Source organism: Ranitomeya imitator, chromosome 1 (genome assembly GCF_032444005.1).
Source record: "Ranitomeya imitator isolate aRanImi1 chromosome 1, aRanImi1.pri, whole genome shotgun sequence".
In the NCBI taxonomy this organism is placed as follows: domain Eukaryota; kingdom Metazoa; phylum Chordata; class Amphibia; order Anura; family Dendrobatidae; genus Ranitomeya; species Ranitomeya imitator.
The window spans coordinates 1,150,389,230-1,150,408,263 of NC_091282.1; the positions used below are offsets into that span (position 1 = coordinate 1,150,389,230).

The window sequence follows — 19,034 nt, forward strand, 5'->3', positions numbered from 1 at the left end:
ATATACTTAACAAAAAAGTGTGAAACAACTGAAAATATGTCTTATATTCTGGGTTCTTCAAAGTAGCCACCTTTTGCTTTGATGACTGCTTTGCACACTCTTGGCATTCTCTTGATGAGCTTCAAGATGTCATTTGCAGGCACCAGATGTCATTTGATAATCCAAATCGTTTTGGATAATACTCTGTTGCAGCCACCAGGCCTCATTTCATAATCATAATCATTAAGGATAAAACTCTGGTACAGGCACCAGTCCACATTTCATAAATATAAATCCTTTATTCTAATACTGTGCTGCAAGTACAATGCCTCATTACATAATCCAAATTGTTTGGGATAATACTCTGGTGCTGTTACCAGGCCTCATTTCATAATCCAAAACGTTTTTGGATAATACTCTGGTGCAGAAACCAGAACTAATTTCCTATTCTAAATCATTCGGTATAATTCTCTGTTGCAGGCACCAGCAAACATTTCATAATATAAATCCTTTGTTCTGATACTGTGTTACAAGTACAATGCCTCATTGTAGTAGTTTTTGGGATAATAGTCTGGTACAGGCACCAGAACTCATTTCCTAATCCAAATCATTTAGCCTAATATTCTGCTGCAGGCACCAGCACAAATTTCATAATATAAATCCATTGTGCTAATACTGTGTTGCCAGCTCCTGGCCTAATTTCATAAACCAAATTGTTTGGATAATATTCTGGTACAGGCACCAGGCCTCATATTATAATCCAAATTGTTTGGGGAAATAGTGTGATGCAAGCACCAGACCTCATTTCATGATTGAAGTCATTTGGGATAATACTCTGGTGCAAGTACCAGCCCACATTTCATAATATAAATCCTTCATTCTAATACTGTGTTGCAAGTACAATGTCTCATTTCATAATCCAAATTGTTTGGGATAGTAGTCTGGTATAGGAACCGGAACTTATTTCTTAATCCATATCGTTTGGCCTAATGCTCTGGTGCAGGCACCAGCCCACATTTCATGATATAAATCCATTGTTCTAATACTGTGTTGCCAGCCCCAGGCCTCATTTCATAAACCAAATTGTTTTGATAAGATTCTGGTGCAGGCACCAGGCCTCATTTTATAATCAAAATTATGTGGGATAATAGTCTGTTGCAAGCACTAGACCTCATTTCATGATGCAAGTTGTTTGGGATAATACTCTGGTGCAAGTACCAGGCCTAATTTCATTATCCAAATCATTTGGGATAATACTTTGGTGCAGCCACCTGGCCTCATTTCATATTCATAAGCATTTGGGATAAAACTGTGGTGCAAGCACCAGCCCACGTTTCAGAATATAAATCCTTAATTCTAATACTGTGATGCAGGCACAACACCTTAATTCATAATCCAAATCATTTGGTATAATACTCTGGTGCAGGTAACTGGCATCATTTCATAATCCACATATTTTCAGATAATACCCTGGTGCAGACTCCAGGCCTCATTTCATAATCCAAATCATTTGGCTTAATGCTCTGGTGCTGGCACCAGGCATCATTTCATAATAAAAAAAAAAGGGAAGAAGCCAGCACTGCTCATGGTCAGAACGCAATAACTGAAGTGCAATTGCACATAAATTCTAACTGTATTTCAAATATGAGACATTTAGCAAACAATTGATCAATTCTTTGAGCTACCCCGCCCCTTCACGGCATTCTCATAATGGGGTAGTCCTAATCTACGTATTTTATTTACGTTGTGCCATTATGGCCTCCTGAATGTATAAAAGAAAAAAAAGGAAAAAAAAGGACCACATTAAATGCAAACTGTACCTGGAGCATTTTCAGAGTCACTCCCTTGGTGCCAGGAAAGGCAAGCGCAGGTAAAGGCCGATCAGGTCCAGTGCGGACATTTCAGATCTGGCTTCCACACTGCCAAACCCGCACCAAAGATGAAGGGTGAGACAGGCTGAGACACAGGTGCACAATTAACTTGAGCCTGAGGCAGGGCAGGGCTGCTGTGTGTGTGCACAGCAGCCTATCAATCACAGTGAACACAGAAAGAATGGCGCAATAACCCAGCGTGCGCGGCAACAGTGGTGGTCAGCCACATACCAATGCAAAGCAAAAAAAAGGGAAGAAGCCAGCACTGCTCATGGTCAGAACGCAATAACTGAAGTGCAATTGCACATAAATTCTAACTGTATTTCAAATATGAGACATTTAGCAAACAATTGATCAATTCTTTGAGCTACCCCGCCCCTTCACGGCATTCTCATAATGGGGTAGTCCTAATCTACGTATTTTATTTACGTTGTGCCATTATGGCCTCCTGAATGTATAAAAGAAAAAAAAGGACCACATTAAATGCAAACTGTACCTGGAGCATTTTCAGAGTCACTCCCTTGGTGCCAGGAAAGGCAAGCGCAGGTAAAGGCCGATCAGGTCCAGTGCGGACATTTCAGATCTGGCTTCCACACTGCCAAACCCGCACCAAAGATGAAGGGTGAGACAGGCTGAGACACAGGTGCACAATTAACTTGAGCCTGAGGCAGGGCAGGGCTGCTGTGTGTGTGCACAGCAGCCTATCAATCACAGTGAACACAGAAAGAATGGCGCAATAACCCAGCGTGCGCGGCAACAGTGGTGGTCAGCCACATACCAATGCAAAGCAAAAAAAAGGGAAGAAGCCAGCACTGCTCATGGTCAGAACGCAATAACTGAAGTGCAATTGCACATAAATTCTAACTGTATTTCAAATATGAGACATTTAGCAAACAATTGATCAATTCTTTGAGCTACCCCGCCCCTTCACGGCATTCTCATAATGGGGTAGTCCTAATCTACGTATTTTATTTACGTTGTGCCATTATGGCCTCCTGAATGTATAAAAGAAAAAAAAGGACCACATTAAATGCAAACTGTACCTGGAGCATTTTCAGAGTCACTCCCTTGGTGCCAGGAAAGGCAAGCGCAGGTAAAGGCCGATCAGGTCCTGTGCGGACATATCATTTCATAATCCAAATTGTTTGGTACAATACTCTGGTGCAGGTACCAGGGCTCATTTTGTAATCCAAATCATTTGGGATAATATCCAGGTGCAGGTACCAGACCTCATTTCATAATCCAAATCATTTGTGATAATACTATGGTGCAGGCACCATCCCATATTTCATAATATAAATCATTTGTGCTAATACTGTATTGCAGGCACCAGGCCTCATTTAATAATCCAAATAGTTTGGGATAATACTCTGATGCAGGCACCAGGCCTCATTTAATAATCCAAATAGTTTGGGATAATACTCTGGTGCAGGCACCAGGCCTCATTTCATAATCAAAATCGATTGAGATGATACTCTGGTGCAGGCTCCAGGTCTCATTTCATAATCCAAAATTGTTTGGGATAATTCTCTTGTGCAGGCACCAAGCCGCAATTCATAATCAAAATCATTTGGCCTAATACTACGCTATCAAAGACAAATAGCAGACCACCAAAAAATTGTCTGCAAGAACCTATCAAGATCATGGAAGACAGAATGAGAGGTGTCCGCCAAAGGAAGGAGGATAATTTCAATGCGAGAGTCAAGTTCAAAACCTTACAAGTTGGAGACACAGTTCTAAAAAGAACCACCACTCCCACAACCTGGATGACCAATGGTAATCCTGCACTTACATCATCACCAATATCTCATTCACTGGAAAAACTATCTCTGGATAATAGCATAGCTCAGTTCTAAGGAAGAAATATTCTGATTTGATGAAACATGTGTCCCAAAGAGATCTGCCAGTCAGCATACACAAGTTAATCTTCAACTGTGAGTGTAAACCTGAACACTAATTCCCTACTATTTGTAATTAACAACTTCCCCATTATCATCAGTAAAGAGAATTTTCTGTTTAAGTTCATACTGATTTTTCATAAATGGGGCTTAGCTGCACAACCCACTATCACCACCATCATCCTCAACTTAGAGTCAGCTACTGCGCAAATCATCATTCCTCCACATGAACCATTCTGATGTGCACAGATTTGGGATTCGCCATCAGCCCTATGTCCAGGAGCATGTCTTAAAAGGTTTGATGTGCATCTGGAGCAGCGACAAACTATCTCCCACTGTGATATCCCTTGTCTTTTTATCTATTGTGTAACTTTGTGTGTATGTAGTTGTAGAGGAAAAGAGGCTCATCATGACAGAAAGCTTGGCCACATTATTAACTGCCAGGAGTACAACCACCTGCTATACACCACAGTCACTGATAAAATCGCCCATTGGACCAGAAATCCATAAAAGACCAGAGAGTTAAATGATTAAAACAACGGTAATACTGAATCTTTTTTCACAAAACTGTTTAGCAGTCTACTCATAAAATCATAGAATTTTAGAGTTGGAAGGGACCTCAAGGGTCATCGTGTCCAACTCCCTGCTCAATGCAGGATTCACTAAACCATCTCAGACAGATGTCTGTCCAGCCTCTGTTTGAAGACTTCCATTGAAGGAGAATTCACCACCTCTCATGGCAGCCTGTTCCACTTACTGCTCACCCTTAAACTCTGTTCCCCCTGATCTATAACACGGTGACTAAAGATTAGACTGCATTTTCGTGGTGACAGGTTCTCTTTAAATCTGTGCTCTTTGGGTGATGCTCCATCATTTTTGCCAGCAAATCCACCAAGACATATCCAACTTTCTTAAAGTGGAGAAAAAGGTCATTCTTGGAGCTATAGTTTGCCAACAGTTGGAGTCACAGAGTGGATTACCAATTTCTTAAAATGGCTAAAACCCCTGTTTTAAAATAGTAAGGGACAAATTTTGTGTTTAGAATGCAAAAATAAATATATATTTTATTATGTGGTTTTCTGCCAAGAAAAATGACTTTCATCAGCTGCATCATAAAAGCAATTAATAAACTGAAATCTCTTGGCGGAACCAATGTTATTTGCCATCTTCTTTTGTTTATTGAGTAAGACACACATCCAATGTGTGATATAATTATCAGGTCTTCACACATAAGTTAACGTTTCACCCACATATTTCTATATATGTTCAAGCAGTCAGTAAGAACATATGTTAACAATAAAATCATCTATTAATGAATATATATTGCTGCTAAATATTGATTCAAAAATGTTTGTAGTCTTCGTGCTCATTAGTTGAGTCTTCTCTTCTTTTTTAACCATTCACATTTCAGTAAAAAATATTTTCATGTTTTCAGATATTGTAAAAGTGGAAAAATACGATTTAAAGTCAAATATTGTATCTTTACTTAGTATTATAGAAAAGGAAGTGTAAATTATTTTCATTACAGAGATAAAGTGTAAGCTATGCCAATTTTTTCTTTATTATTTGCATATTATATTTTTACATTGTAAATATAGAAGATTCAATTCGATTTTTTTGATTGTGGTTCATCTGCATTTAACAAATGAAGAACAATGTAGTCAGTAAAAACTCTCCCATTTGATTAATAAAAAATGTGATTTTATTAAGGTATAATGTAAAATTGGTAATTAAATAAGGAGAATTCAGCAAGGAGAGACATACAAAGTGTGAAAGGATACAGCTCTCACATCAATAACATACTGTAAGCAGAAAATTAATATCAATTTTAGCCAATGTCGTCAAAGTTTGTAAACAGTCTGAACACCAGGGTAACAATTAATTATAATGATAATGACTATTCACAGTATTAATCCACTTTTACACATTCAGTATTTGGTCATATTTATATCCTCCAGTATTTGTAAGCCAAAACCAGGAGTGGGTGAAACATGCAGAAGTGGTCATGTGTTTTTATTATACTTTTCCTCTGATTGCCCCACTCCTGTGTTGTGAATTCTGCTCTTGGGCTCCCTCCGGTGGTTATGAGTGGTAGTGCTGCGGTAGTTGGATCGCAGCATTTATCAGGTGTATCCATTTTTTGCAATTTGGGCTGGGCTATTTAAGTCGTGCTTTATCCTTTAGTCAGTGCCAGTTGTCCATTGTTTTTGGAGGATTGACATCCATACCTGGTCTCTCCTGTTCTGCTGTTCATTTCTTCAAAGATAAGTTCTGGCCTTGTTTTTGCTGTCCACATGCTGTGGACCTTATAGTTCTGTGCATTTTCATGTTTTGTCTTGTCCAGCTTTGTCTGTGAAGGATTTTTTGCAGCCAAGCTGTGTCTCTGGAGATGCAGATATACCCTCCATGTCTTTAGTCAGATGTGGTGTTTTGTATTTTCTGTGGTGGATATTTTCTAGTGTTTTAACCCCTTAATCCCATATGACGTACTATCCCGTCCAGGTGACCTGGGACTTAATTCCCATGGACGGGATAGTACGTCATATGCGATCGGCCGCGCTCACGGGGGGAGCGCGGCCGATCGCGGCCGGGTGTCAGCTGCCTATCGCAGCTGACATCCGGCACTATGTGCCAGGAGCGGTCACGGACCGCTCCCGGCACATTAACCCCCGGCACACCGCGATCAAAGATGATCGCGGTGTGCCGGCGGTGCAGGGAAGCATCGCGCAGGGAGGGGGCTCCCTGCGGGCTTCCCTGAGACGATCGGTACACGGTGATGTGCTCACCGTGTACCGAGCGTCTTCTCCCTGCAGTCCCCGGATCCAAAATGGCCGCCGGGCTGCATCCGGGTCCTGCAGGGAGCACTTCCGGGTCAGGATCAGGCTGCAGCTGCAGCTCTAATCCTGCCCGGCTGTATGTCAGATCACCGATCTGATAGAGTGCTGTGCACACTGTCAGATCGGTGATCTGTGATGTCCCCCCCTGGGACAAAGTGAAAAAGTAAAAAAAAAAATTTCCACACTTGTAAAAAAAAAAATAAAAAAAAAATTCCTAAATAAAGCAGAAAAAAAAAAATATTATTCCCATAAATACATTTCTTTACATAAAAAAAAAACAAAAAAACAATAAAAGTACACATATTTAGTATCGCCGCGTCCGTAACGACCCGACCTATAAAACTGGCCCACTAGTTAACCCCTTCAGTGAACACCGTAAGAAAAAAAAAAAAAAACGAGCCAAAAAACAACGCTTTATTATCATAACGCTGAACAAAGAGTGGAATAACACGCGATCAAAAAGACGGATATAAATAACCATGTTACCTCTGAAAACGTCATCTTGTCCCGCAAAAAACGAGCCGCCATATAGCATCGTAACCAAAAAAATAAAAAAGTTATAGTCCTCTGAATAAAGCGATGCCAAAATAATTATTTTTTCTATAAAATAGCTTTTATCGTATAAAAGCGCCAAAACATAAAAAAAATGATATAAATGAGGTGTCGCTGTAATCGTACTGACCCGAAGAATAAAACTGCTTCATCAATTTTACCAAACGCGGAACGGTATAAACGCCTCCCCCAAAAGAAATTCATGAATAGCTGGTTTTTGGTCATTCTGCCTCACAAAAAAATCGGAATAAAAAGCGATCAAAAACTGTCACGTGTCCGAAGATGTAACCGATAAAAACGTCAACTCGTCCCGCAAAAAACAAGACCTCACATGACTCTGTGGACCAAAATATGGAAAAATTATAGGTCTCAAAATGTGGAGACCTATCTTTCACAATTGGTGCAGAATCCAACCAGAGGAGCAGCACTTTTAGACCTAATACTATCTAATAGACCTGACAGAATAACAAATCTGCAGGTGGTTGGGCATTTAGGAAATAGCGACCACAATATTGTGCAGTTTCACCTGTCTTTCACTAGGGGGACTTGTCAGGGAGTCACAAAAACATTGAACTTTAGGAAGGCAAAGTTTGAACAGCTTAGAGATGCCCTTAATCTGGTAGACTGGGACAATATCCTCAGAAATGAGAATACAGATAATAAATGGGAAATGTTTAAGAACATCCTAAATAGGCAGTGTAAGCGGTTTATACCTTGTGGGAATAAAAGGACTAGAAATAGGAAAAACCCAATGTGGCTAAACAAAGAAGTAAGACAGGCAATTAACAGTAAAAAGAAAGCATTTGCACTACTAAAGCAGGATGGCACCATTGAAGCTCTAAAAAACTATAGGGAGAAAAATACTTTATCTAAAAAACTAATTAAAGCTGCCAAAAAGGAAACAGAGAAGCACATTGCTAAGGAGAGTAAAACTAATCCCAAACTGTTCTTCAACTATATCAATAGTAAAAGAATAAAAACTGAAAATGTAGGCCCCTTAAAAAATAGTGAGGAAAGAATGGTTGTAGATGACGAGGAAAAAGCTAACATATTAAACACCTTCTTCTCCACGGTATTCACGGTGGAAAATGAAATGCTAGGTGAAATCCCAAGAAACAATGAAAACCCTATATTAAGGGTCACCAATCTAACCCAAGAAGAGGTGCGAAACCGGCTAAATAAGATTAAAATAGATAAATCTCCGGGTCCGGATGGCATACACCCACGAGTACTAAGAGAACTAAGTAATGTAATAGATAAACCATTATTTCTTATTTTTAGTGACTCTATAGTGACAGGGTCTGTTCCGCAGGACTGGCGCATAGCAAATGTGGTGCCAATATTCAAAAAGGGCTCTAAAAGTGAACCTGGAAATTATAGGCCAGTAAGTCTAACCTCTATTGTTGGTAAAATATTTGAAGGGTTTCTGAGGGATGTTATTCTGGATTATCTCAATGAGAATAACTGTTTAACTTCATATCAGCATGGGTTTATGAGAAATCGCTCCTGTCAAACCAATCTAATCAGTTTTTATGAAGAGGTAAGCTATAGACTGGACCACGGTGAGTCATTGGACGTGGTATATCTCGATTTTTCCAAAGCGTTTGATACCGTGCCGCACAAGAGGTTGGTACACAAAATGAGAATGCTTGGTCTGGGGGAAAATGTGTGTAAATGGGTTAGTAACTGGCTTAGTGATAGAAAGCAGAGGGTGGTTATAAATGGTATAGTCTCTAACTGGGTCGCTGTGACCAGTGGGGTACCGCAGGGGTCAGTATTGGGACCTGTTCTCTTCAACATATTCATTAATGATCTGGTAGAAGGTTTACACAGTAAAATATCGATATTTGCAGATGATACAAAACTATGTAAAGCAGTTAATACAAGAGAAGATAGTATTCTGCTACAGATGGATCTGGATAAGTTGGAAACTTGGGCTGAAAGGTGGCAGATGAGGTTTAACAATGATAAATGTAAGGTTATACACATGGGAAGAGGGAATCAATATCACCATTACACACTGAACGGGAAACCACTGGGTAAATCTGACAGGGAGAAGGACTTGGGGATCCTAGTTAATGATAAACTTACCTGGAGCAGCCAGTGCCAGGCAGCAGCTGCCAAGGCAAACAGGATCATGGGGTGCATTAAAAGAGGTCTGGATACACATGATGAGAGCATTATACTGCCTCTGTACAAATCCCTAGTTAGACCGCACATGGAGTACTGTGTCCAGTTTTGGGCACCGGTGCTCAGGAAGGATATAATGGAACTAGAGAGAGTACAAAGGAGGGCAACAAAATTAATAAAGGGGATGGGAGAACTACAATACCCAGATAGATTAGCGAAATTAGGATTATTTAGTCTAGAAAAAAGACGACTGAGGGGCGATCTAATAACCATGTATAAGTATATAAGGGGACAATACAAATATCTCGCTGAGGATCTGTTTATACCAAGGAAGGTGACGGGCACAAGGGGGCATTCTTTGCGTCTGGAGGAGAGAAGGTTTTTCCACCAACATAGAAGAGGATTCTTTACTGTTAGGGCAGTGAGAATCTGGAATTGCTTGCCTGAGGAGGTGGTGATGGCGAACTCAGTCGAGGGGTTCAAGAGAGGCCTGGATGTCTTCCTGGAGCAGAACAATATTGTATCATACAATTATTAGGTTCTGTAGAAGGACGTAGATCTGGGTATTTATTATGATGGAATATAGGCTGAACTGGATGGACAAATGTCTTTTTTCGGCCTTACTAACTATGTTACTATGTTACTATGAGACGCAAAAACTTTTTTGCTATAAAAAGCGTCTTTTAGTGTGTGACGGCTGCCAATCATAAAAATCCGCTAAAAAACTCGCTATAAAAGTAAATCAAACCCCCCTTCATCACCCCCTTAGTTAGGCTAGGTTCACATTGCGTTAATGGGTTAACGCTAACGGACAGCGTTGCACGGCGAAAATGTCACAATTAACGCCGTGCAACGGGTCCGTTAGCACAACCATTGACAGCAATGTGATTTTCAGGTGTAGCGCATCGCTAGAGCGTGCCATTTTCGGCTCGCGCTAGCAAGGTGCCATTCTTTTGTGGCGCGCCTCAGACGCTGCTTGCAGCGTCCGCGGCGCGCCCGAGGTCCGATCCCCGATCTTCCAGAGCGGGGACGTTAACGCGACCACTAAACACGACACCTAAAAAGACATTGTGTTAGCGCAATCCGCTAGTGCTAAACGGATTTCCCTAACGCAATGTGAACCTAGCCTTAGGGAAAAATAATAAAATTAAAAAAAATGTATTTATTTCCATTTTCCGGTTAGGGTTAGGGTTAGGGTTAGGGCTAGGGTTGGGGCTAGGGTTAGGGTTTGGATTACATTTACGGTTGGGATTAGGGTTGGGATTAGAATTAGGGGTGTGTCTGGGTTAGGTGTGTGGTTAGGGTTACAGTTGGGATTAGGGTTAGTGGTGCGTTTGGATTAGGGTTTCATTTATAATTGGGGGGTTTCCACTGTTTAGACACATCAGGGGCTCTCCAAACGCGACATGGCGTCCGATCTCAATTCCAGCCAATTCTGCATTGAAAAAGTAAAACAGTGCTCCTTCACTTCCGAGCTCTCCCGTGCGCCCAAATAGGGGTTTACCCCAACATATGGGGTATCAGCGTACTCGAAACAAATTGGACAACAACTTTTTGGGTCCAAGTTCTCTTGTTATCCTTGGGAAAATAAAAATTTGGGGGGCTAAAAATCATTTTTGTGGGAAAAAAAAGGATTTTTATTTTCACGGCTCTGCGTTGTAAACTGTAGTGAAACACTTGGGGGTTCAAAGTTTTCACAACACATCTAGATAAGTTCCATGGGAGGTCTAGTTTCCAATATGGGGTCACTTGTGGGTGGTTTCTACTGTTTGGGTACATCAGGGGCTCTGCAAATGCAACGTGACGCCTGCAGACCAATCCATCTAAGTCTGCATTCCAAATGGCGCTCCTTGCCTTCCGAGCTCTGCCATGAGCCCAAACAGTGGTTCCCCCCCACATATGGGGTATCAGCGTACTCAGGACAAATTGAACAACAACTTTTGGGGTCCAATTTATTCTGTTACCCTTGAAAAAATACAAAGCTGGGGGCTAAAAAATCATTTTTGTGAAAAAAAAAAGAATTTTTATTTTCACGGGTCTGCGTTATAAACTGTAGTGAAACACTTAGGGGTTCAAAGTTCTCACAACACATCTAGATAAGTTCCATGGGAGGTCTAGTTTCTAATATGGGGTCACTTGTGGGGGGTTTGTACTGTTTGGGTACATCAGGGGCTCTGCAAATGCAACGTGACTCCTGCAGACCAATCCATCTAAGTCTGCATTCCAAATGGCGCTCCTTCCCTTCCGAGCTCTGCCATGCGCCCAAACAGTGGTTCCCCCCCACATATGGGGTATCAGCGTACTCAGGACAAATTGGACAACAACTTTTGGGGTCCAATTTATTATGTTACCCTTGTGAAAATACAAAACTGGGGGCTAAAAAATTTTTGCGAAAAAAAAATAAATTTATTTTAACGGCTCTGCGTTATAAACTGTAGTGAAACACTTGGGGGTTCAAAGCTCTCAAAACACATCTAGATAAGTTCCTTAGAGGGTCTAGTTTCCAAAATGGTGTCACTTGTGGGGGTTTTTAATGTTTAGGCACATCAGGGGCTCTCCAAACCAACATGGCGTCCCATCTTAATTCCAGTCAATTTTGCATTGAAAAGTCAAATGGCGCTCCTTCCCTTCCGAGCTCTGCTATGCACCCAAAAAGTGGTTTACCCCCACATATGGGGTATCGTCGCACTCAGGACAAATTGCACAACAACTTTTGTGGTCTAATTTCTTCTCTTACCCTTGGGAAAATAAAAAATTGGGGGCGAAAAGATCATTTTTGTGAAAAAATAAGATTTTTTATTTTTACGGCTCTGCATTATAAACTTCTGTGAAGCACTTGTTGGGTCAAAGTGCTCACCACACATCTAGATAAGTTCCTTAAGGGGTCTACTTTTCAAAATGGTGTCACTTGTGAGGGGTTCCAATGTTTAGGCACATCAGGGGCTCTCCAAACGCAACATGGCGTCCCATCTCAATTCCAGTCAATTTTGCATTGAAAAGTCAAATGGCGCTCCTTTCCTTCCGAGCTCTGCCATGCGCCCAAACAGTGGTTTACCCCCACATATGGGGTATCGTCGCACTCAGGACAAATTGCACAACAACTTTTGTGGTCTAATTTCTTCTCTTACCCTTGGGAAAATAAAAAATTGGTGGCGAAAAGATTATTTTTGTGAAAAAATATGATTTTTTATTTTTACGGCTCTGCATTATAAACTTCTGTGAAGCACTTGTTGGGTCAAAGTGCTCACCACACCTCTAGATAAGTTCCTTAAGGGGTCTACTTTCCAAAATGGTGTCACTTGTGGGGATTTCAATGTTTAGGCACATCAGGGGCTCTCCAAACGCAACATGGCATCCCATCTCAATTCCAGTCAATTTTGCATTGAAAAGTAAAATGGCGCTCCTTCCCTTCCGAGCTCTGCCATACGCCCAAACAATGGTTTACACCCATATACGGGGTATCAGCGTACTCAGGACAAATTGGCCAACAATTTTTGAGGTTCAATTTCTTCTCTTACTCTTGGGAAAATAAAAAATTGGGGGCGAAAAGATCATTTTTGTGAAAAAATATGATTTTTTATTTTTACGGCTCTGCATTATAAACTTCTGTGAAGCAATTGGTGGGTCAAAGTGGTCACCACACATCTAGATAAGTTCCTTAGGGTGTCTACTTTCCAAAATGGTGTCACTTGTGGGGGGTTTCAATGTTTAGGCACATCAGTGGCTCTCCAAACGCAACATGGTGTCCCATCTCAATTCCTGTCAATTTTGCATTTAAAAGTCAAATGGCGCTCCTTCCCTTCCGAGCTCTGCCATGCGCCCAAACAGTGGTTTACCCCCACATATGGGGTATCAGCGTACTCAGTACAGATTGTACAACAATGTTTGGCATCCATTTTATCCTGTTACCCTTGGTAAAATAAAACAAATTGGAGCTGAAATAAATTTTGTGTGAAAAAAAGTTAAATATTCATTTTTATTTAAACATTCCAAAAATTCCTGTGAAACCCCTGAAGGGTTAATAAACTTCTTGAATGTGGTTTTGAGCACCTTGAGGGGTGCAGTTTTTAGAATGGTGTCACACTTGGGTATTTTCTATCATATAGACCCCTCAAAATGACATCAAATGAGATGTGGTCCCTAAAAAAAAATGGTGTTGTAAAAATGAGAAATTGCTGGTCAACTTTGAACCCTTATAACTCCCTAACAAAAAAAAATTTTGGTTCCAAAATTGTGCTGATGTAAAGGAGACATGTGGGAAATGTTACTTATTAAGTATTTTGCGTGACATATCTCTGTGATTTAAGGGCATAAAAATTTAAAGTTGGAAAATTGCGAAATTTTCAAAATTTTCGCCAAATTTCCGTTTTTTTCACAAATAAACGCAAGTTATATCGAATAAATGTTACTACTAAAATGAAGTACAATATGTCACGAGAAAACAATGTCAGAATCGCCAAGATCCGTTGAAGCGTTCCAGAGTTATAACCTCATAAAGGGACAGTGGTCAGAATTGTAAAAATTGGCCCGGTCATTAACGTGCAAACCACCCTCGGGGCTTAAGGGGTTAATACTGACCGCATAGTACTCTGTCCTATTCTTCCTTTTTAGCTAGTATGGCCTCCTATGCTAAATCTTGATTTCATGTCTGCGTATGTTATTTCCCTCTCCTTTCACAGTCAATATTTGTGGGGGGCTGTCTATCCTTTGGGGATTTTCTCTGAGGCAAGATAGTTTTCCCGTTTCTGTCTTTAGGGGTAGTTAGTTCTTAGGCTGTGTCGAAGGGTCTAAGGAGTGTTAGGTACCCCCCACGGCTACTTCTAGTTGCGGTGCTAAGTTCAGGATTTGCGGTCAGTACAGGTATCACCTTCTCCAGAGTACGTCTCATGCTGCTCCTAGGCCACCAGATCATAACACTCCTGGTTTTGGCTTACAAATACTGATGTAAAATACTGACCAAGTACTCAATATGTGAATGTGGTCTTAAGGTAATACATCATCAGTTATTCAATTACCCTACATTAGTAACCACCCAGATGTATGAATATGGTAGGCGAATGAATCAAACATGATCAATAAATAATACAGTTAAATCAAAGTTAACTTGCTTTAATATAGCAATCAGCGCCAGTATAGATGCAATGACCTGAGTATATCATAACAGATGACTTGTAAATGTGATTGTGTGTAATTATAATGAGCACCGATTATACTTGAATGGGTAGTTACTATATCCATGAATTATAGATCTGTTCAAGTATAGTTCTACTGTAAGAAAATGGAAATCCTGCCCATGTTCCCACTTTAAAAATATATGTGTTGTTGATGTGTAATGTGAACTGTGAAATGCGTTATGGTGTTGGTGTTGTATTCTGCCCAGCAATTGGTAGTTGACAGGGAAAGTAAGAGTTAATGGTTGAGACTAACCCAGAGGGGGAATGGCAAAGCTGAAGGGACAGAGGTAGTTTCCTGTCAGGAAGTTAGAAATGGCCCAGTGTACATAGAAAAATGACCTAAGGCCTGATGTGAGCAGTGCTTAATAAAAGAGGAGATAGAGATAGAGGATAGCGAGATACTAGAGGAGAGTAAGTGAGACAAGTGACCAAAAGAACAGAGTGATTGATCAGAGACTGGTTCTGCATCAGGAGTCAAGACGTCTAGTATTATGGCCCAGAGTATATAACTCATAGTGATAAAGGTCATAAATGGGAAAGAGTATGTAAGACGAAGAGGGTGCCCGGGCGGGTGTTCCAGAGCGTCGGAGACAGAAAAGATAAGTTCCAGCCATACTGGTAATCTAGTTTCCTAGAGATGAAAGAAGATACAGAACCTCTGCTTGAGTAGATGACTCTTGCTGGTCTGTAGTACTGAGCTGGGCTGTGGTGAATGGGAAAGGAACGGTAAAGGTACCTCGCTCACGGCTACCACCCCGTGCCACGTTACAATACAACATATAGATTTGAGCATAATTGCATATAACTCTAAAATCCAAGGAATTGTGTTAAAATGCACAATATCATTGATACTATTTAGGTGTAATTAATGAGCAGCACTCATAGTTAAATAGCTGGCTTAATCCAAAGTGCCATGGTTGCTGTGTAACCTCTGTCCTATACAATTGTGCTTATCATATCCAGCTTTATCAAATTAAAATATATCTTCAAGTTTTTTTTATAACTGGGTTTTCGATCCTTGTAGAGTTTGTTGAGAATTTCTAGGACAGGTTATCCATACTATATGCTCCTTTAGCTTGCTCTCTGCAGTCCCAAAACATATTGGGGTTCCTCTTTCCCTGTGAGCTGTAGATGAGAACCTCAGGGTCCACATGCAGTTTTCCATAGAATGAATAGAATGGAAAATAATTGTATTAGGTTTCGGTATTTTTGTAGAAAAATATAGACAATGTTTGTCATCATTAAATCGGCTTAGAAAAGGTTATATCATCAGGTGACCTTTTTCTTGAAAAATGCAGATATAAATAATTTTCTCCTTAGGATGATGAACTGTAATATAAATGTGCAGTCAATTTTCTTTACTTTTTCTTCTCTGTCAGATATTCAAGATGATCAGGAACGGGTGATAAAGTACAAAAATTTAATTGATACACTTTCAGCAGTGAACAAGACAACTCTGGCTGCTGTAATTGAGCACCTTTACAGGTCAGTCTGCTAAATAAAAAAACGAATTCCTTGTTTGCTATTACTGTTGCTAAAATAATAATTTTAATATTCATTCTAAGAATATCACAGTATAACATGTTTTGTTTTTTATTCAAAAACTTAAACATATGTTTGTAATAATAATAATAATAATAATAATATTATTTACTAGTGAGGAGGGTATGCAAATTGCCTCTTCAGCGAGAAAGAGAACTTAAACTCTATAGCGCAACCTGTTGGAAGTAGCGAACCTACAAGTCACAATCAACCCTTTAATGAGTCTTGCAATATGACTTAGGATAAAAGACAAATCAGAATCTCAATTTGCAGACAAGTAACCCCTGGATAAGTCACGGAGGGTCCGAAAGGAGGGGGCCATGACCGGGCAGGTTGCAAGTGACAGATATATTTGGGGTATTTGGGGGTTAGGAAAAGGCAGTGGGACAGCAGGGGTAAGCAGGGGGGGGAAGTAGTAGGGGATTGATCAAAGGGGAAGTGACATAGAGGAAGTGACTTAGGACGAGTGAAAGGGGGGGCACACGGTGTTAAATAGGACGCAGGGAGGAGCCGTGACCCTCTTTCGCTCTGGACGTCCGGACATCAAGCCCCACCCACCCATCCCAGAGGAAAAGAAGGAAGACCGGGTCACAGTAGCAGATGAACCGATCGGACGAGGACATGAACGATACTTAAACAAAACTACTTATTTGGCAGTTACCTTTAAGCCCAGGGGAAGGGCAGTCCATCGCCATAGTTCCCTGGAGGTTTCCCCCACAGGGGTTCTTTCCTCTCCTGACTGGTGACGGATAGCTCTTCATGAGCACGAGGTTCTGTTACATCATTGTTATGATGATTTGAGTGTTGGTGGGTCCTCAGAGCTGGCAGAATAGTTCGGTAAAGGGGGATTCTTGCATTGCGGGACCCCTCCTACTGTGGATAGTTACTTTGTTGGTGGTCTGGTGATACCTGGGTGATACCCGACGAGGCAGGTTGGGGTCACGTTATCGTGGGACCCGGAGGGCCACCTGATGTTGGAGGTCGGGTGCACGGTACCGATGGGTGGGTACCCAAAGATGGAAGTCGGGTACAGGCTAACGGTGTGGATGAAACCTCTCCCCTCAACTCTTGGTGCTTCCGAGCATGGGAAAAATGCGGCTGGAAGTAAGGCTGAGAGGGAAGAGGCAGTGCCGATGGGATAATCACCAGACCAGGATCGGGTTAGCTTCGAGGGCCTCACCAAGGGTCTTTTTATTATTATCATTAATAAATTGGCTGCTGTGGCCGTTATTATCCAAAAATATGGGTGTGGTGTGGTTATTCAAGAAAGGTCTGGGGAGTCATGGGGAGTCAACCGTGCCAAGGTCACGGTGTTTTGGGCTATTGGCCCTCGTCAGTGCAAAGTGTGAGATCTGATTTGGCTAGGTGAGAGGCTCTGAATTGGAGTCTAAGGGGTAAGGCTTCTCCTTGTGGAGAGTGACATACCAGCTCTTGCTTGTCAAAGTAAGGAGGCTTATTTGCCGTGCAATGCTCCGCTGAGAAATTTTATATGCAAATTACTTCCAACAGATGGCGCTATATAGAGTTCAAGTCCTCCTTCACTCCAAAGAGGCAATTTGCATATAAAATTTCCCAGAGGAGTATTGCACAGTGAATAACCCTCCTTACCTTGACAAGCCAGAGCTCGTATGTCACTCTCCACAAGGAGAAGAGTTTCCCCCTTAGACTTTAGTGATGAGCGAATACATTCAGCACTATTCATTACTCGCAAAAATAGTACTATATTTGGGCTATTCATTACTCGGTGAGTAATTTGCTATTTGCCTCTGTATAATCAAGTGAACTCAGCATGTTTTGTGCTTTATTTCAGCCAATGAACATATTAATCTTGCTTGCCAATCACAGTACCATCTTTGATATGGCATTACTGTGATTGGCTGCCCGAACACCGGGTGCCGGTCATGCTGTCATGTGCATGGCAATGTGGCAAACACTCTTCTAATAGGTGATGAAATTATTGCCGCTGTTTAGAGAACCGCGGTTTTCACACTGCCAAAAGACAGCATGAGTGCACAGCTGTGATCGGAGGTATAAAGTTCACCTTTGTTCACTGGTGTCAGCTGATGGAACTACAGCTCCCTTCATGCGAAACCTACTGCCACTAATAACAGTAAGAGCAGGAGCGGCAGATAGGAGTATTCAATGGTGTTTTATTTTATTTCTAATAAAAGACTTTATACTTGCTGTGTCATTATTTACCATATAACTATAGGATTAGTAATGGATAGGTGTCTTGTAGACATCTCACTATTACTAAGCCATGGGATTGATGTCACCTGATAATACAAATGTGACATCAACCCCACAAATATGAACCCCACGTGCCATCACTACAGGGCAAGTGGGAAGAGTCAGGAAAAGCACCAGAATTGGTGCATCTAATAGATGTGCCTTTTCTGGGCAGCTGTGGACTGACTTTTTTAGGCTGGTGGGTCAATATTCATGGCCCCTAGCTGTCTGCTGTAGCAAGGCTGGTTGTCAAAAATGGGAGAACCAAAAATACAGCGTGGGCACCCCTCTATTTTTGACAACCAGCCTTGCTAACACAGTGTGTACAGTTTCAGGAATGAGACTCATCTAGTGGTGATACCGTAGCTGAACCACCATAGAAAACCTTTTATGGGCTAACTTTGTGCTTTTCCTTTTCTATGGGATACATCCTGCATTTAGGGACACCTGCTGGAGCAGGTAGAGTGGCAGAATACAGCCACTAGGCAGGGCTTAGGGCTTTGCATCCTGTTTCTAAATATATAGCTGATACTGGTGTTAAAAAAAATAACTGTATTGTCTTCCATTCAGTATAACTGCTGCTTTGTGTTAAACTGCAGTGATTTTAAACAAAACAAAAATCACTTTGTGTGCTTCAGTTGACGATTTTTTTGTCATCTGTACAGTTTAACTTGATTTGTGTTAATTTACCATGGTATTACACTAATAATCACTTTGCCTGCTGCAGATGACCAAATTGTATTAGTTAAAAAATTGACTGTATTGTCATCTACATGGTTTATCCTGCTTTGTGTAAAATTACAATGGTTTTAAACTTAAAAA

General features: G+C 41.0%; 1 protein-coding gene across 3 annotated transcripts in view; it reads left to right on the forward strand.

The window, feature by feature from the left end:
- ARAP2 (ArfGAP with RhoGAP domain, ankyrin repeat and PH domain 2) overlaps window positions 1-19,034 on the forward strand; it is a 598,685-nt gene that overhangs the window by 421,475 nt on the left and 158,176 nt on the right. For all 3 annotated transcript variants that reach the window (XM_069744626.1, XM_069744628.1, XM_069744627.1), the window contains exon 22: window positions 15,821-15,926. In XM_069744626.1, the coding sequence (XP_069600727.1) occupies window positions 15,821-15,926 (106 nt within the window). The remainder of the gene's footprint in view (window positions 1-15,820; window positions 15,927-19,034) is intronic.